At 43.8% G+C, this 20,529-nt stretch overlaps 1 protein-coding gene across 1 annotated transcript in view; it reads left to right on the top strand.

Annotated features, from left to right (window-relative positions):
- LOC8043631 (Down syndrome cell adhesion molecule-like protein Dscam2) overlaps positions 1-20,529 on the top strand; it is a 183,498-nt gene that overhangs the window by 128,741 nt on the left and 34,228 nt on the right. The window contains exon 16 of the mRNA XM_040501709.2: positions 8,790-8,957. Coding sequence (XP_040357643.2) covers positions 8,790-8,957 — 168 coding nt within the window. The remainder of the gene's footprint in view (positions 1-8,789; positions 8,958-20,529) is intronic.

Raw genomic sequence — 20,529 nt, 5'->3', positions numbered from 1 at the left:
ACCACGTGCACGGCCAGACTGGCGATTTCACCTCAGACTGCAAAGCGGAGAGAGAGCGAACATCAATTCTGCGTCAAACTGGGCACATAAGAAAGAGAGACCGTTTTAATGATTCAGCAGTCTTGTGTAAAAAAGCAGAGACTTTTGTGAACGATTTTAGGTGGCCTCGCCTTTTCAGTAAACGCAGGACATCACTTGAAGAAGAAAAGCGGTTGGGCGTCCTTATCTTACCTTTCCTTGACTTTATTCAAGTTCTGCCGTTCTTGACGCGCGAGTACGACTCGAAACACCTCGCACGCCTCACTGCTTTTTGACATAAGCCTTCTATACAATTTCATAAGTCTCTGTATTAAATTTGCCCAGTTTTATGTGAAATCAATAATCACTCTCGCTTTGGTTCTCAGACTAAAGACCGCATGCACGAGCATAAAATATTTTGCTCCTGCATGTGGCCAAACAAACTCGTGTAGCACTGTTACAAATGTTCACAGAACTACGCCCTTTGCCATATTGACGCAGGACGGTCCCAGTGTTCGACTACTATGCGCGAATTTCTCTGCCGCCCTCTCATTTTTCGCTACACAATTAGTCACGCAACTATTTGATCAAACAACATACTTGGAGATGCGGTTTACCGACCCTTATCAACCACATTTCGTATAAATTATGCGCGAAATAGAGAAGCACACCTGTAATATTTTTATTTTCTGGGATGGTCATAGTTCGAGTGATTGCCTTTTAATTCTAAGGTATACTATATAGTGGCGGAGCAGTCAACACTACTGAATTATTTAGTAGTGTTGTGAGTGCTCCGCGGCGTGTGTATTTGTAATGTATCCGTATGTGCACATCGTAAAAAATCTGAAGTATTATTCATATTTTGTTTTTATATATTGTCGCTAGAAAGGGAAGAGGAAAGTTGTTAAATTCAGTATATGTTTTGTGTACAATTTGTGTATAAGATACATCTTACCTCTATAAACCAAGATTTTTCGAAAGTCGATAGAAAAAAACGCTGCCGAAGAGCAACAGACGATGGATAGAAAAGTCGTAAATTTAGTGCAGTACTACGCTTCTCACGTGCTGAAAGTATTTCTGAAAACGACTGATTTACGGGTTTTCGATAACGCTCAGCAAGTTTCTAATTAGAACCACATATATGTTTTCATTCGTTAAAAAGTCAGTTAAAAACTTTACTTAATTAGCTAACTGATCATTACAATTAGTAGCCTTTTATTTTATGTCCCCCTGGCAGTATAACCCACCTGCACAAAACAGCTTAAGTGTAGCTTTCACAACATTTTTAAAACAAACCTGCAAAAGCCTAAAAAAGGGAACACCTTGTATATGTCATGCACTTGAATGGCAATCATATGAACGAAAACCTCCCAGAAGGTCAAAACATTGAAAGTATGTTACTATTTGTTCGCACATAATTTATTCCAAGTGTGGTTTATAGGCGTTGGTGACCTCCCCCCCCCCCCCTCCCCTCTCCAACTATACACCATTCCAAGAGACGATAACCAACTGACACGGACGAAAAAAGCACCCTCCAAAAGGGGTCTCTAACTGGGTCTCGTGCCCCATCTCCGCACTCCACCTTATCATTCTATCGATGCTAGTTTATAGAAGTTCAATAGAACGGCCGACACTACGAGGTGATGTGACCAATCAAGCAGCGTCGAAACCGCAAGTCAGTGTGCTTTTGAAGTTCATGATCGATTCAACGATGATGGAATACGTCGAGAAACATGACGAACAGCATGACTGAGCGCTTTTGACGCTGAACAATTGGTCTCATGAGCTTGTAACGTCGGCTGCCTATGGACTTAAAAAGGGCGATTCATTCATTTGCGTTGAGTCCTACCGAGTGGGAGGGTTGCCATGGCAACATCTGCGTCGGCTCCAACAAAATAGGCTACACACCGGTTTTGCTGCTGCCATAGCAACCCTCCCACTCGATAGGATTCAACGCAAGTGTGTGAATCGCACTTAAATATAAAACTAATTATAGATAGGCATTTGAAATACTTGTTGATATGTCAATGGGGTTTCTATGCGGAGCCCAATTTCGTCTGCTTCTTTTTCGGGGGATGTAGTGGCGCCAGAACGCCGAGCCCTGATTGGGTCCGATTGAAGGATAGTGGGAAGAACTCAAAGCAGGATGCCTTGAGGTCTACCCACTATTCCTCAATCAGAACCAATCAGAGCTTGGCGTTCCGACGCCACCACAACCACTGTAAAAGGAAGCAGACGAACTTGCGCTTCGCGTAGATTGCCTGAGGCATGTTTCAGCGGCAGCTGTTACGGGCCGTCTCCTCGGCTTCGCGACAGCGTAAGCGTAGACAAATTCAGTTTCCCCGCTAAATTTAGCGAGCGATTGTTGTCATGTGATCTATGCACCCATTCAGTTCACACGCTACATTTGGCAGGTAAATTGATGTCAGTCGACCAGACATCACGGGACCTACAGCCAAATTCAAGTTCCCCGCTAAATTTAGCGAACAACTTTACTTCTCGTGACCTATGCACCAATTTAGTTTCCCCGCTAAAGCTAGCGGAAAAACTGACGTCACGTGACCTTTGCACCAAATATGTTTCCCCGCTCAATTTGGCGGGAAAATTGATGCCACGTGAAATGACGTCACGGGACCTACACACCCCTAAATTTAGTGAAAAAATTGATCTCACGTGACCTGTGCTCCAATTCAGTTTATACGCTATATTTGGCGGGAAAATTGATATCACGTGACCTTACGTCATTCAACCTGCAGACAAATTTAGGTTTCCCACTAAATTTAGCAGAAATTTATTTCACGTGACCTATGCACCAGTTCAGTTTCTCCGCTAAATTTGGCAGGAGAATTGGCGTTACATGGCGTGACGTCGCGGGACCTGCAGACAAATTCATGTTCTCTGCTCCATTTGGCGGAAAAATTAACGTCACGTGACCTGTGCACCAAAACAGTTTATCCACTAAAACTGATGTCACGTGACCTACCGTCATGAGACCCACAGACGAATTCAAATTCCCCGCTAAATTTTTCTGAAATTTATGTCTCGTGACTTATGCGCCCGTTCAATTTGCGAGGTATATTTAGCGGCAAAAATTTACGTCACGTGATTATTGCACAATTCAGTTTCTTCGCTAAATTTTGCGAGAAAATTAAATACTTCGGGAAGTTTTCGTAGACCGCGTTTCCCCCTCCGTTAAGCCCTGCGCAACGAAGAAGCCGCTACTGCTCCTGCGCGCCGATGGCCTTCACTGTAGAGTTCCGGGTATCGTAGCAAGTTACGGAGAGCGTTGTGGGACGCCGAAAACCAACTACGAAACCTCCCTTTTTAGTAGATCGTCTTGGTAAACCCGCTACGCAGTACGCTAGAGCAATAAGGCCAGTGCGCATCTGCGATGCTAGCGGAGAATTAGCGGAGCTGCCGAAAGTTAGCGGAGGCGCGCTGTTTGACCAAAGTGGCGAGGATCGTGGAGCACGTAGCGTGCTCCACGATCTTCACCATAGGCCCTAGCGTGGGTGTCACGAAAACGAGACTTGGCGAGATTAGAAAGAGCCAGTAAGGGACGATTTTCAAGATGACCGCCACGCCGCGCCTGTCCAGTCTGTCCGCTTCGCGATTATGGTTCCGAGGGGTGTTCATATCTTACTATTGAGAGAAGTAGCTGCGACAAAGTCGTTCCAGGAGTGCAATAACTAGCGGCTTCAGGCAAACATGCTAAATACGACCACGAAAAAAAAAGAAAAAATCTTTGTAATTTGCGGTGTTTTGAGCGAAGGGTCCTGCCTCCGGCTCGGCCGTCTTTCTCCTGAGGACAGAATCGACCAAGGAAGCGTGGGAGCAGGCGGATAGGGGGGATTTCCGTGGCGTTTCATTTTCGAAGAACAGTGAAGACTAGATCACACACTTTGCGTGAATCTGACCGAGGGCGACTACAACGGCTTGCGACGTACGACTTCTATGGCAACAGCTGCGTCGGCTTCGTGAAAACACGTCAAAAACCGGTTTTGTTGGGTTCCACTTCGCTTTTGCCATAGCAACCCGTGCGTCGCATGACGCTGCGGTTGCACTAAGTAGGAGTCAACGCAAGTGTGCTATTCGCCCTTGAGAAAGAGCTACAAAAGACCGGTCGCAACGACCCAGCAAAAGAGCTACGGTTGCTGTCATTTATTTTTGAAGATTTCTCTGATGGCTTTGGGGGTTGACTCATATCGGATTGACTTGCACAGCTTGGCTGTCAGTTGTATTCAGTTACAGACATAATACTCAATTGCTTAAAAAAATCAGATTAGCACTTCATTCTACAGGGTGAAACAAGGATACGCCAGGCTCTTTAAATCGACCGGAAAATTCGGTTTCTTAACCTATCGCGCTACGACTTTGTGCAGCGTTGCCCACAGATGGTGAATTTTTTTTTTTTTTGTAAAAATTGCGAAGAGCGATTTTACCTGAGGAAAAAGTAAAGAAGGAATAAGGCTTAGTTCCTATGGAAATGCAGCGACGCCACCGGTCTGCAAAGAACACGGCGCAGTTTCGCACGGAAGACAAAAGATGGCGCAAGCGGTCGCGACGCCAACTGCCGCCGACGAACGAGCAGACGACGCCGAGAGCCGGCCCTTTTGCAGACAAGAAACTGCAGTTCCTTGCTGTTACCGCGCCTGTCTTTTTTGTTTCTGCGATTTTCGCTGCCCGCGGAACGCGCGCCGCTTTTGAGTCGAAAAGATCGTCTGCTAAAAAGGTCTGCTCTCGGCGCCGCATGCTCGGTCGTTGACGGCGTTTGTTACGCCATCTCTTGTCTCCCGTGCGAAACGGCGCCGTATTGTTTGCAGACCGGTGGCGTCGCTGCGTTTCAATAGAAGCTAAGCCTTTTTCTTTTTTTACGTTTTCCTCAGGTAAGTTCGCTCTTCGCAAATTTTACAAAAAAAAATGCACCATCTGCGGGCAACGCTGCACAAAGTCGTAGCGCGATAGGTTAAGAAACCGAATTTTCCGGTCGATTTAAAGAGCCTGGTGTCTCCTTGTTTCACCCTGTATAATAAGGAACATTATATTAAGATATACAGCGTTAATAAAACAATTGCAAAGAATTGCATTAAAACCCTTTTTTTACGCAAGCCTTAGTGCACTCGCAGAAAAAAAGGGTGTATTCTTACACCCTTTGTCTCAGATAATACACCCCAAAACTTCAATTCGACGTACAGCGCACTGACGTCGATCTTCTGCTACTAACTTTCACGAGAGGCTTGATGGCCGTGTGGTACAACTTATTAAAATAGCCAATGTACGGGTTACTTACTCCAAAAAGATAAATCGGGGTGTTCTGGGCCATTTGCAAAACCCCCGTGTTTTCTTTCTGTGGCCTTTGATACGTACTTTAGTTGTTTAGTACGTTACATTGCACCGTTATCAAACCCCTCGTAAAATTATTTTCTTTCTCTGTCAGACCAGACCATATGTTTTATCATTTTCAATTAATTAAAAAGGAATTTGGTTTCGTAAAATTTCCGGTTCAAATATTCGGAGATTTTAATCATCCAGGTGTTGAGCAGTCGTTAAAGACTATGAGAACTAGCAGCATGACAACGTCTTGCAAAGTTTCTACGTTATTTCATTTTGTTAAGATCAGTGGTCTTAATAGTTAATTACGATAAAAAATAGTGTAGGAAATGTTCTAGATCTCGTTCTTCCGAATGTGCCCTTTTCGTGAGGAAAACCTTGCTTCAAATCCTTTGGTAAAAATCGAGTATTTTCAATCCCCTAACAATGTATAAAATTGTGCATCAAAAGTAGACGGCACATCATTTTTGAGCTCATCACTTTGTTGGCCAGTTTGACTATGAAAGCAAAAACACTACGTTAAAGAGCCGCAAAATATATTTGTTTTAAACGAACTTAGGAAATATGTGCGTTTACAAACGTGTTAATATTTTTCTGAAGTTCACCGTTTATTTTGAACGCTTTTGAGCTTGGCGACAAATGGCTTTGTAAGCGAACTTCTGAGGCCTGCATATTGAGGAATTGTTGGATCACAGCTGTCAACCTCTATTAGGTATATATTTCACATCTACACTTAACATAAATGGCAAAAAAATAGTCGTAGTGTTTTTCGGATCCGACTAGCCCATGAATATAAGCTCAAAATATGGTCTATGGCTTAGTGATTAAAAACAATTACTGTTCGGGAACAGGTATTCGTTGTGCAGAAAATAAATGACAAATGAGAGAGCATCTTGCCGTAGACACAACCATAATTAACGATCAAAACTAAAAATACAAACTCTAAAATAGAGAAGAAGAAAAAACAGTTTTGTCATTGCCAATGCACATAAATGAAAAAATATATTTTTATTTGATCATTAATAAATAAGAAACTACTTTCAAGCACCAAGAAAGATAGGACAGCAGACATTTTATAACTCCAGCTCTTTCAAAGGCTCAAGGTTGCGCTTGAGTTATTGGACCACCGTCCACTGGAAGGTGTTCAAATTTAAACGTTAGCAAAACTTTGTATCCAATCAAACGAAAACATGTTGAGTTCAAAAACATTTTAAAGGTGATATGGTTTAAAAGTGATATTTCTTCCGCATGCTTAGGTTTTTGACTACGAACATCTCGTTCTTTTAAGACTAGATTTGATTCAGTTTAGCAGATTATATATTAAACCTCTTAGTGTCGGTGGTTTTAGTCCTGCCTAATGGACTAATTCCCACAAAAAATATCCGATTGTAGATTTCGGGGTGCGTAAAGCCTGACTGCCAAAAGCTTTTCGAAGCGTACTTTGTAATCAGCACTAGGGATTACAAATTTCTTTACAAGTATAACGGCAACTCGCTTCTTGCAATTTGCACGCAAATAAAGCCACCTCATTGAAGCTATTTGGGGTGAAGCTTTTCATTCATTTTGTTTCTTACACATATTAATATATTTATTGATTTCAATATCCCCAAAGTCAAGAGGACAGTACAGTCAGGGATCTAAATCGTGAAAAAGCTTGTACGTAAAAAAGAGGGCCTAAAACAGTATAGAATAGGCTGTGCTCTCAAATAGTTTTTCTTCGAATTTGGGGGTACCCTTCTGGGTCTACTTATATTTACAAAAACGGTGTTCTCGCTATGAAGTTTTGGTGTCGGAAGAAACATCGCGCCTTAAAGGGAAACTCCGCTTCATTTTCAATATACAAAAAACCATGCAGCCCTCTTCAGTATCATATAGGACGACCACATGACAAATATTACGATCTAATTCTGTCTATATATTTAATAAACTGGGCAGCAAACTTTCAAACGAGCCAAGTCGCCGAAATCTGCTAACCCTAGCGTGCGACGGGAGGCGCAATCGTCAGCGCAGTCATTGCGACGGAGTTGGAGCGGCCAACGTTGAGCCACTACGTCAGAGGCATGTCTACGTCATCCTCACGTTTTGTTTGTTTTTACTTCTCAGAGCGAAACTGAACGATGACGACATGAGTTTCTCCTCCCGATGTTGGCTAACGGCGTCCACGTGATCATCGTAACGCGGATGCGCTAGTCTGCTCTGCCCTGCGCGTTTATCTGTCTTGTTCCCCATGTTTGGTTTCTCCGCTCCCCCCTCTCCTCTTTCGTCTTTTCCCTTCCCCCTCTCCCCGGGCCATCACCGTCCACGCCATGCGATGCGAAACGCCCGCGTCGCGTGTCCTATGCCTCGCCCCCACGAACGTCACTAGACCACGTGGTTCGACGTGACGTGGCCATGACTCTGACGACACGAGACCAATGTTGCCTGACGCAACCTAAGTTTCGGTTTCGGTATCTACTGATGTTTAAATTAAGATTACACAAAAAATGCTCCACATTTCGCAAATCCGAAGACTTAGAGAGCTGTTTAGCAGTGCTTTTTGACATGGAATCCCATGTAAGCCTAAATTTTTCAAAATTGAGCGGAGTTGCCCTTCAACGGTTCTTGTGATGCAGAAAATAGGACACGGCCATGAGATTCCTCAGATCTAAAGGACCACCGACGTCATCCCAACATTTGCAAAACGTTCCTGTAGTGATAAGAAATTGAACCGAGAAAAGATGTGTCTGAAGTCCCGAATCAAATAAAAGCCCTGCGGACAGTTTATTGGGGCTGAGTTCTAGGAAAACATTAAATAAAAATGTAGACTAATAATTCTCTGCAGTTGAAGCTTGCCTTTTTTTTTCTGTCAATAAAAACTCAAATTTGGCGTTTTCAGGCTTTCCGCGAACTTCATCTAACTTATACGGGAGCTAATTTTCGGAGTTTATAGCTAGTTACAGAAAACACAAACCCCTAGTTAAAAACTTAGCTATAGTTTCAGAAATATCTTCCCATTTTCACACTTCGTTCTATCTCATTTTTTTTAGAATTGTTATGTAATATTTTTGCAGATTGCCACTTTTCAAATACGGGGTGCTGTGGCAGCACTCTTTAACAATCAGATTCGCAGTGACCTCTTCTCTCCAAAATACTGGAACTCATGGAGCATAGTATATTGAGCAATCATTTGCCTTGTTCGCGCGGTTTTTTGTTTGTTTGTTTGTTTGTTTTCTTTTTTAAAGAAAGGTGGCGCGTCGTACAGCTTCTACCTGTGTAACGGTGTTTTCAAAATCGTTCCTGTGAGCTGCCGCACTCCTCTCTGTTTTATCGTGACATGGCGGTCTATTTGTTCCGGCGGAATTCGCACAGGTTTTCATGCTATATAAGAGGCTATGCTTTCACGTATGACCCGAATCATGTAGAGAATGATTACCTTCAAGGGCATTTCTGACATTGTGCAGAGTCCTGGAGTGGTCCTGTCTCACAGCTGGTGGTCACGAGTTCAGACACTACAGCGACGGTTCGTGGACTGCAGCCAGTCACAAAGTACGCGCTTCGCATTGTTGCGGAAAATGCACTCGGCCCCGGAACGCCCAGCAACGAAAGCCTGGTTACTACTAAGGAGGAAGGTAAGGAAAAACCAACTTCTTGAAAACCATTCTGGTGTTGGTTTTGATACTTAAGTTAGACTTAAGTATCAATTCAACTTAAGTTAAACATGTGTTTAACTTAAGTTAAACACATGTTTCTAACTCTCAGGCTTTACCCCTTCCACCATGATATTTCATATCTCTATATTAAAAATAGCTAGAGCGATAACGGTGAAGGAAGGTTATGCCAGAAACAACCTATAAATGTTCTGCTCTTTTCAGTGATTTCGTCACACCTTTCACAACTTTCATGTCGAGGAGGCATTAAAAGGAGACAGACATTTTTTTGTACGCTCTGGTTTTTTATTTGATGCCTTGAGCCTTTTCAGCCTTCATTCCACACCATCAAACTTCTTGTAACTCATCGAAAAAAACTGTACTTTCTCTGTTGCCCGTAAAAAACTGTACGACGTTGCGCTTTCTGTGTTGCCCGTAGAACCTCCAAGCCTCTCCGGCAAAATGTTAAAATTCCATAACTTCACGATAACTGGCTATCATGACCTTTGTTTGGACTATTTGTTCACATGTTATGTGTTCAACTAAGTCGGAGGCAAATCAGCGACTATAGGAAATTGACAGGATCTTTCCTTTATTTTTGTCGAATTTACAAAGTGGACCCGCTAATCCCAACTTACAAAAAAGACCTTCATCCGACCCGAGTTCTCCACGTGAAAAAACATTTTCTTTAACTTGTTTGTTTGATTGGATCACGATACGAAGTTGTGAAGGGATCTAATGTATTTCTGCATATTTCGAGCGTCTTAATCTGCGGCAACTACTATGAGCATGGCGGTTCGATGTTTTTACTTTAACCTTGTAACTGGCGAAACAAAACAAAAAATATAAGCGTAAATGTTTTTTTTTTTTTTTTCGGGGGTTTATGAATTCTTTGTTGCATTGAAAAATGAATACCAAGAACGTTACATGCAAATTCAAACCAGATACAAAAGGTCATCAATATTGTTGATTGGACAGTTGACGTAAGTGCATGGGATCCAAAAATGCAGGTTGCATATATCTGCAAAATATTACTTTGCCTAACGAAATGAGAGCCTACCTAGAACCGCCAGAACGCGGTCAACAAAGATAGCCATATATAATTGCATTGAAGCGTGTCATTTTAGTCATTCAAGCTTCAGCTTGCACCAACTTTTATTATATTTAGCAGCCGTAGCATAGAGCTGGAGTATCAATCACACTAAATTTAGCGGCGGAGATTCGTATTTTAATCACGTCTTGGTTTGCAAGCATTTTCTTCAATCTAAAATAATGTTTTTCTGCCTTGTTAAAGGGTAAAAGGGGAATATTAAACGAGTAGAATTTTATTCTGATAGAGGGCACTGATGGGATGTTTGTGTTGGATGTACACCTGTATCACTTTTTTCCCCAGTACTTCACGTATTCTGTTGCAGCCTTGCTTGTGCGTTTAGAGTTTTCCTTTTCTTAAGAAGATCAAAGGGTCACAAAAAGTAGATTTATATAATTTTTGTTTTAGCGGCCAGATGTCTAAATTTTATTCAAGCTCAAGTTCGCGCTCTGGTGAATAAACAGATGTATAAATCAGGAGGCGAGCTGGTTGACACAAGCATTGCCAGCAATATTATGTTACTAAGTTTTAAGTGTCCCTGGAACTTTTAGCATACAAATTTTCATAAAGCTAAAGACACGTCCTCTATCAAAGTATTACGCCCCAAGCTATTTGAAATGCTTCATCACTACTCCCAAGAGAGAGCGGCATTCGCAAATGTTTAGAATTAAAACCGTAGTTTCCCGCGTGTACAGGGAATTACCCAGAAAAAAACAGCGTGTTTCACGGTTCGCGCAAATAAACAACTTACCACAGAAAGCTGATTGGGTTGTGTGTATGTGTGTATGTTTATAGAGCCGAAAACTTGGTCTGCCTCAACGGCCGACGAGTCTCCCAGCTGTAGATGAGACATTTAGCCTCTGCAGTACAACAGCTAACCTGGGGTCTTTAACGTGCATCGCGCAGTAGTGATACAGTGTACTAGAATACTTGGGTAGTGTTGGGACCGAAGGGGCTCGCCTGAAGCGCGTGGTATTGATCGCGACAGGTGTCGCGTCCGGCGCCTTATCCAGAAGGTGTGCGCATGCGCGGCTGCACGCGCGAAAATATGAATCTTTGGTGCCGCTTTGGTGGAGTGCACGTAGGATTTCTGATACAGCTACGACCTGCCAGTGGTCGTACCGCGGCATCAATTACGCTGCGGCACGATCGTTAGCAACATAATGCTTCAATGTATTGGACGGTACAAGCTACATTACCCTTCCTTTACATAAAAACAATTGCGACTTTAAAGAAGCGGTTTCGGTTTGTCGGATGGTGAGCATTTTAAATGAAATGCCCATTTCCTTGGTCGCAAATGCGGAACATTAGATATTTGAAAGGAATATATAAACTCGGAAGCGGTTTTTCTTTTTCCTATCTTATTTTATAACGGAACGAAACGGCGCATACTAAAGTTCGAGATTCTTTTAGTATGTTTTTAATACCCCAGGTTAACTTCTCTGTCTTCTTTTCTGCCCGTCTTCTTTTTCTTGACCTTAATCAGCTCGCTTCACTTGTCACTCATTCTTGTGTCCATTTATGCGACGAACCACCCAAGCGACGGTCGCAAAGGGGTGAGAATCTTCTATTTCTTCGTGGCTGCCACGACCATCCGAGAATCACCCGACGTTCACTTGTAAGAAATGGCTTATAAGCCGTGTCAATTTTTATCACGCGTTTTAACATTTAACTTAAGTCCAAAAACTGAGACAATGTGGGCTGAACAAGTAATGCTTTATAAGATTCAAAGAAAACAAGAAACTATTTCACATCATTTTGAGCAGAAAACATGAGCACACGTAGATTAGGCAAGGAAAAAGTTGTAATAGTTTACAGCACGGCATTGAAATAATGGCTACAATGTGCAGCGCATACATGGTTACAATATGCAGCGCATTATCCTCTTGAGAGTAAACCATCTGAAACCTACACGCTCAGAACAATACATTTAACCGAGAGCTGCTTTCTGACAACCAGGTTAGTCTCGCCTGAGCTGGATATTCGAAGGGAAACACCCATGGTTCCACAGGGGGCGTATCTGGTTCACGCAGACATTCAGGGTGCGTTTGTTTTATTCTTTACAGAACTTTACATATTTTACAAAGAAAGGATGTGGCAGATATGTTATATCTGTATACGTTATATCTGTATGGTTCGGTGGACAATGAATGGGTGAATAACCGTTGCAATGTTTAATAATGAACCAAGATATGTTAGTTAACTTGTTTATTAACGGCTTAATCGACCATGGTGCAATTGCAGCTTTAAAAGGAGTCATTATTAAAGGCAAATACAATTTCGACAATTCGCGAAAAGGCAACGAGGTTCGCAAAATTAGTCGTAAAAGTTTGCCTTTCTTCGCTTGATTCAGAAACCGCGTTATGAAAATAATACGTAGAATAGTAACTTAGTCGTCTTGATGTGTGGCGCCGGCGAGTCCACCGAAGAAACGCTGTCGAGTTAGTGACGAGGGGACAGAAACAACCTGCGTCATTCTTCTACGCATCAATATCAGCACAACCTCATTTGCGCTTTCAGCGCGCAGTTTTTTTAATTAAGTGAAGAAAGGCAAAATTTTAGCGATGAATATCTCAGGACAGAACGAGCGGGTTGGTAGAGATAATTAAGCTTGAGGAAGAAACGAAAATGGACGGACGAACACAACAAAAACGAACGCCTTGTTACTTTCGCTCAAAGCTCGTTGTTTCTTCGCGAACTTTTTAAATTAAGTTGGATTTTAATGATGACTCGCTTCAAAGCTGCAATTGCAACATGGCCCAGCGAACATTTCATTAACCCTTTGCCTACCGCAAAAATTAAAAAAAAAAAAGATTTGAAAATACCGATTTTTTTTTACGTGCCCTATACTCTGTTTCACCTTGTGTTGTACCGCAGGAAAGGCTACAAGCGCGAGCTCCTTGCTCTAGGGCGCATCTCGGCGGCACGAGCTCCCGTGCACCAAGGGCAGCTGCCAACGCTATGAGCTCGCGCTCCTAGCTTTCGCTACATGCACCGCTCAAAGAGAAAAAAGAAAAAAAGAAAAAAAAAAGGCGGGCTGCGCGAGCCGGATAACTCGACTACAGCGCCGCCACGAACTGTCAATACACGCGTCCTCACGAGCTCCCGCTGCCGAGCCGCTCCGGTCCCAACACTACCCAAGTATTCTAGTACACTGTAGTAGTGATACACGAACGCGTGCCCGTACGATGCTCATCCAGATTGAAACGGGTACACTCTAAAAAATGCCCGTGCGTCCACTTTCCTGCACGACACTCAGAGAGCCAATCACGACACCTTACGAAGGCAGCTCGGCGAATGACGATGGCGAAACATATGTTTAGACCAAAAAACGCAGTCTGAGTTGTGACATTAAGCAATGCAAGCGTGACGTTTTGCATTGCTTAATGTCACAACTCAGACTGTGTTTTTTGGTCTAAACATATGTTTCGCCATCGTCATTCGCCGAGCTGCCTTCGTAAGTTGCTGTGATTGGCTCTCCGAATGTTGTGCAGGAAAGTGGACACACGGACTTTTTTTAGAGTGTAGGGGCGAGGATTGAGCCCAGGATCGTGGGTTCTGCAGCGCGAGCTTTTGCTCCACGTGCTCACAGCTTGTGTGCGCTATCCCACTCGGCCACCGATCCTCATCAGAGAGAAAGCTGAGACTTCATGAGAATGCGAGACTAACGGTGGAGATAGAATGAGAAAGTTTTTGAACAGGACGTTACCTAAATAAAGCAGTAAGATAAACATATATTTTTATGATCCCTTGTCTATTTATATGCCTAATATCGTCAAAACAAAAATAGCGTGCAGCATTTATTTCAAGGATAAAAGCTTAGAAGGAAGAGAGATAACAAAGTTGTATTTTTTGCTGCCAAGTGTTTTTTCACTGATAGAAATGCCACATGCATTCACAATGATTTTTGTTTGACGATATTCTGGTTAGGTGGACGTCGACTTCGAAAAGTGGTGGTTTTATTTTACAGCGAAGTAATTTATGTCTAGGGTCCCGTGGATTTTTCGTGTGCGGCAGCAGAAATGACGTTACGGCTTCGTGACTTCGTGTGACGTCACGACTTCGCGTCAGGTGACGTCAATCTCCCCGATAAGTTTAGCGGGAAGATCAACATCACGTGACGTCAACACCAATGCAGTTTCCCGCTAAATTTGGCGGGAACATTGACCTCACGTGATATGAAGCCGTGATGTCACATGACTCACGAAGCTGTGATGTCATTTCTGTTGCCGTACACGAAAAATCCACGGCCGCGTGTGCGTCATGTCTGTGTCGTGTGCTAAAGAGCTTGCTGTTTTTTTTTTACCTTCCCAGCGAAAAATGGCTCATTATTTTTATTTATTCTATCCAGGTAACGTCGTGTATCAAGCAGTAGCGTTTTATCAATTGCCCCTTTATTTATATTATCATGGAGTTTCAGCTTTCTACGACACGTACTTTATTTTCGCTGGTTGATCAAAACACGGTTCTTTTTTCCTCACAAACACCAAGTATACCACAGTCTTAAAACGTCACTAGCCCTCCTCAACACAATCGAGGATCGAGTAGAGGGCCTCCGAGAATCTCAGCAGCTCCGACTGGAGCGTATGAAAGCCAGCAGACACATTTTGCAGGCAGTTGGACACAGCTTTAAAAGCAAGCCTGCGTTGGCCCTAATCCCCGTCCCTTGGGATACGATGGATATCACAGACCAGAAGCCACCTTGAGAGAACATAGGACAGAACACACCGCGCCGAAGAAAGGCAGTTACGAAGCACCACAAATATGTGGAAGCGATGATGGGTAACAGAACGGCGCGGCGCTTCTGCACTGACGCAGCACGGCAGGGCGACCATACTCCAATTGCGTGGTACTGCGATGTCACCGAGTCCAGACAAGCGCTAAAACTTTCCGGCACCTTAAAATTAATAAAAAATAAAAACGGAGCTTCAGGTACTGCAACCAGCTGTTCGGGCGGCCCGAGACCCTTACTCGACTCAACAAACAGACCACATCCCATCTACTGCTACTCTGACTCCGGACAGGCAGTGCACGAATGTGGGAAGCATTCCACCCGAAGCCATATCAACGCCATCGCACGGGAACTTCGACGGGACGGCCACAAGATTAAGGTCAAGTGGATGCCTGGCCATCAGGGACTCGAGGGCAACGAGAACCAACACCTCCTAGACAACTTTCAACCATGCGCGTCACGTGAAATGACGTCACGTCCCGGAGGCCTGCATGGGCGCTGATTGGATTCGAGTGCAGCGTCAGCCTTCGCGTGGGAGTATGATAGGAAACGAGCCCCACGCGAAGGCTGACGCGGTACGCGCATCCAATCACGTGCCGCGCAGGTTTTATAGGAGGTGTTGCCGCAACGCGGAACGGAGGCTTTAAAGGGGCCCTCCGGAGCTTTCTGCGATCGTCTGTTTGTGTTGTTATATTGCGTAGTAGGTGCAAGTTAATATGTATACAAAGTTTTATATTACAAAACCGTTTATTAAGCAGACGGCAGAAGAAATAGATCGGGACTATTTTCTCTTGGAAGACAATCCCCGATTCCCTGCCCATCGCTAAAACTTGACCAATGGAAATGCTGAATCTCGCGGTGAATGCGAACGTTATTATTGCAACACTTTTTAAGCTTGTTCTAAATTAGAGTTTGAGAAAAACGTAAACTGAATCTGGTGCGGGAAACATAGCCCGCAATTATCGCTCCAAAACCAGCGAACTATGTTTTCTCCCCGCAAGCTTGTTGCTGGGGGGTGATGCGTCGGCGCGTCTGCTCGTCTCCTTCCCGGGGCGTCTGCAGGCGTGCGTTTGCGGGACACACGTTCCTTCTTCCCATGGATCCCGACTCCGAAGCCAGCTTTGCGATCCTTCCACGTCAACGAGTCAAACTTTTCCTTGTCATCTGTGGGATGCGACTGCGTATTGCAGAGAGATTCCTCCGCGGGTCGGCGGTCGGCCGCGTTGGTGACGCGCAGTGACGCCGGAATCCTTCGCTTGCTATTGGCTGACGCGTAAAGAGATGCCCCTCCCTTTTTCCGGGGTCATCTCAGAAAGGGGGGCGTGCCGGGGACTTTGATAGCAATTTTAGTAGGGAAATCCGCCGCGCATGACCGTAATTTTATGATTTCTAGGATCCTTAGGGCCTGTAGATTGAGTTACCACCATAAATAGACCATCGCAGAACGCTCCGGAGGGCCCCTTTAAGTCAAATCTTCGAACATTTCCAAGAAGCGGCCAGCTCGGAAGCTGAAAAGGAACAACACTGCGATTAGTACCTTAGTCGGACGACATCTAAAGGACCTTTACGCCAAAGGCCTTTAGGATTTTCAAATGACCTTTTAGTTCTGCTTCGCCAGACAGCTCAAGTAGATGTCATTTAGGCGGTGTTTACAGCGATTGAAGTCTCGTGGCTCGTCAAACGCGTAACTCCCGTTCACGCCAGAAACATATTATTTTGTCGATATAAATATTTTTTAAAGATTTTTTTGAGCAAACAAAATATTAAAAAGGACAAAATAACGAGTTCAGTCGAGTAATTACAAGAAAGTTCACTTTAAGCTCAAGCAAAGCGTTTTTTTTTTTCCTCTTTTTGTGCGCGCTTATTCCTGTTCACTATCAGTGTTCCCGCTCCTTTCAATGCTTCGTCCACGCTTTTGTCCTGTTCGGTTCGGCGTCGTGGTCACGCTTCAGTTTCACCGCACGCTTCGGAGGTACTCTAGTCGATCCTTCTAAAGTCGTATCAGCGCCCAGGTCGCCTCAACGCTCCAATGGAAGCGCGGCGAGCCGTTCTTACTCGTGGACGCCCCTCCATCGTTCGACATATCGCACGACGCGAGAGGGAGATACAGAAATACATATGTACAGGAAAATATTAAATATATAGAGTTGTAAGTAATACACTATTAAAGGACGATAAAATATGAAGTATAGAAATAAAACCTACATAACCATGGTTGTAAGGAAAACCGAATTGCCGAAGCGGACGATACGAGCAGTCGAACAGCGGGACGACGAGGCATACTGGATAGCTGGGGCCCTGAGTACAGAAAACTGTTAGTAGAGCGAGGTCTGTACAAGAATGTACTTGAAACACGCTCTTTCTTTGTTAAATAAAAATAAAAAAAACATTGATTTTAGATATCAGTACGATCTATTCTTTCAATTCGCTTCACCAGTGTAGATCGCAGTCGACGTGAGTACGCTTTTAGCAGCCGTAAGAGTGTTCCGGCAACTCAGGTTCACGAAGAGGAAGGACCTTTACGCTAAATGCCATTTGAGTTGCCCTGTGGCGCTGCTTAAATGACAGTTACACTAAAGGTCCTTTGGCTTAAAGGTACTTTTACGTGCCCGTCTGAGAGGGCTATAAGAGGAGGCGCTGCAGCTTGCGAAGAAGGAACGCCGAAAACCGCCTCGGCTCTTGATTTCGTAAGAGGAGGACCCAGTCCCGACTGGCTAACGACGGTGGACGGCCGTTCAACTCCGGATGATACGGACCGGCACAGCTGTTTCCCCAGCCAACCGAGCGCTCTTAGAGATGAAACCTGAAGGGGGTCGCTGCACTCGGCGTACTTTAAAAGGGCTTGAGGCGCATCTAGCTGCCAGCCTCCGGCACCTTCTCTCCGGTTGTCCGGCACTACAAGAGCATTACAACGCCGCGTGGGCTCAGCTACCTAAAGACATAGAAAAAAACCTACAAGTCAACGCGTCTGGACTCAACCTCGGGGGCCTCCGCAACACCGAAAAGCGGTCCTAGACGCGCATCTCGCGTACTTGAGGGAAGGTGGGTCTCCAGGACAGTGTTTAACTCTCTTCCCCTCCTTCCACCTGATGCCGCTAGGCAAGAGATAGATCACACACATTAAATACACGTTTCAGGTCACTTGATCAATATTTAAAGCTCACGTGTGTCAAATATTTTAAAATAAATTACCCTAAAGATAAAACTGATTGTGATTGCAACCGATAACAGCTGCCAACTAGGCCGCTAAAGGCTTCCTCGTCGGTAAAGTCTAAACCGAAAGTGAAAGCATGTCTGAAAAGTATCCGCGGAGCTCACGCTCGAAACAATCTGGGGCCTCTACTCTGAAGATGAATGACGTAAATAACGAAGCTAAAATTATATATCGCCCTTTAATAAGAAACATTCTGCGCTGTGGCATGGATAATTGGCCGCGGATACACGTTTCACGTGCTTAATTCATGCGCGATGACTCTACGCAGATTATTTTTCCTATTCTCAACCACGTCATTTGGCAAGATCCAACCATTAGACTGCAGCGATCAACTTTCCTCTGTTATTTTGCGGCAAACTATAGGCTTCCGATCTTCCAGAGTGCAGAACAATTTTCATTTTAAAGAAACGGCTTCGTCGTGGACGCTGTTGACAAGGCACAACCAGAGCGTTTCCATAGTCACGCGAATTATCTCTTATTACCTGTACTTGTGTACCCGCCTAACAGGGTCGTACATTCATTGATTTATGTGGTGGTTATCTGAAACCCTGCTCGTAAAAATGAACAAAAAGGCCGCTCGAGACAATCTGGCTTGCGAGAGAACACCGTTGGGTATGGGTTGGAATCATGCGTTAAATTATGTATACTTGTGGCGCAAAGCATTTATGATAAGGAGCCTCGGCTCGTAGAGCCCAGTTTTCTGTGAGCGCCTTCGGATCTAATTTAGGAAGCTTATAAATTTTCGTAGGTCTAGTGACGTGCCTCGCTTCGTCTACGTATGTTGGCAAGAAGGTAGCTTCAGGTTTAGGTATAATGAAGCCGCCCGATTGCGCAGGGTTAATTTTCGATTATCGTGTGTCTGTGTGTACGTGCATTACAGCTTTCGTGTTCGCCTGTGTGTTGTGTGTACTCATCGGCGCAGATTTGAGCATGTGGGCACATATATGTGTATCCGAGTATATTTGTCTGTACGTGAGTATCTGTGTGTAAGTATATGGGTATATCTGTAAATATGAATATACATGAGTATGTATGTTTGTATGCGGGATTTATGTGTGTATGTTGGTACATCTGTTCATATGAGTATATGTACAGGTAAAAATATTTCTATATATGTCGGTAGATCCGTGTGCAGGAAAGTATACATTCTGTTGGATACAACCGGTGTGCCACCGCGCGGCCGTTGGCGGATGTAGGCTGTGATTACCTCAGCGCAACGAAACCACGCGGCGTACATTGGTGCGCATTTAAGTCTGAGCGGTGTGGTTGCGGTGACTTGACGGTACGAACTGCTGCGTCGTTAACTGCTCCAATAGTAATGCGTCGCGGATCGTGGGGACAAAGTCTCATAGTTTTTCATATCTAAGTCTTTTGCTTTTATGACAGCGACAACAATGAACCCGTGCCGTGCGACGCAAGAAGTTGAGTCTCCCGATTATGTATGTCACTGCATCAGCACTGCTGACAACATCTACGCTGCTGTTTCGTACACTGTGTTTGTTTTGGGCCAGTAACATTTGTATATCTTAGCGCCGAAAGGACGGACCGGAGTAGCCTCCCGCCCTCGGAGGTATGCAGTGCCAATATCTTTTAAGGGATGCCCTCGAAACACGTACCGTCCCCATAGCATGTGGCAGTGATATTTCTGGACCAGTATCGCAAGCAGTCTGTGCTTCCTGAAGAAAAGTTAGGATTGTGCATAAAGAAAAAAAGAGGAATCTAAGCAAAAGTACGACTAAACTTGAAAGCAGTGGAGCAATCTATGTTTTTCTGGCATCTCATGTCTGCGTTATTTATTATCCTTTTTTTTTGGACATGGAAATTGCCAAAACGCTGGGATTGTATTTGACAAAATAAATGCAAGGTAACGGATACAGGCCAACAAAATAATTATAATACTATAAAAAAAAATCTTTGAATCACCTTTTCGTTTTAATTTAGATCAACTATAAATTACATATATGATTTTAAATCACTTCACATAAAAATAAAAGTTTGGTTTTTCTTAGCTTTGTTTTTAAACGCGGTAAATTGATTGTTTAATCCATCCAATCACCAAAACAGTGTAAAAAGTACACTGTAGATTTTACTATATCGCAACGCGCATTTTAATTTAAAGTTTTTTTTCTTGATATAAACAAAGTCATAATATAAAACAATTGGAACTTGATTTGTTTGGTAATTGAGGAAGTTTTTTTTACTTTCTGTAATACTTCGGCAGAGCAAAATAGGAATCATAACGAAGTTTATACGGCAACCCCGTGGAAACGGCTCCTTAAAGACAAATTGTTTTCTGTCACTCTCGTGGACACAGTGCCACTGTTGTCGTGCTTCTCAGGCTGGTTTCAAACAAACTATTAACGGCCTCAGAGCTTCGCCCAATGTAAAAGCAACAACAAAATATTAATTACATAACGTTGAATCATTACCTTTGATCTCGAGCACAGCTTCCGAGTTGTTTATCGAGTGACTTTTCTTTTGTTCTTGAAGTGCACGACGCACAGTGTAACCTTGTTAA

The sequence above is a fragment of the Ixodes scapularis genome, unplaced genomic scaffold, assembly GCF_016920785.2.
Source record: "Ixodes scapularis isolate PalLabHiFi unplaced genomic scaffold, ASM1692078v2 PGA_scaffold7__128_contigs__length_106722199, whole genome shotgun sequence".
Taxonomy (NCBI): domain Eukaryota; kingdom Metazoa; phylum Arthropoda; class Arachnida; order Ixodida; family Ixodidae; genus Ixodes; species Ixodes scapularis.
Note: the sequence above shows the minus strand (reverse complement) of the source record. Positions and strands in the feature narration are given on the sequence as shown.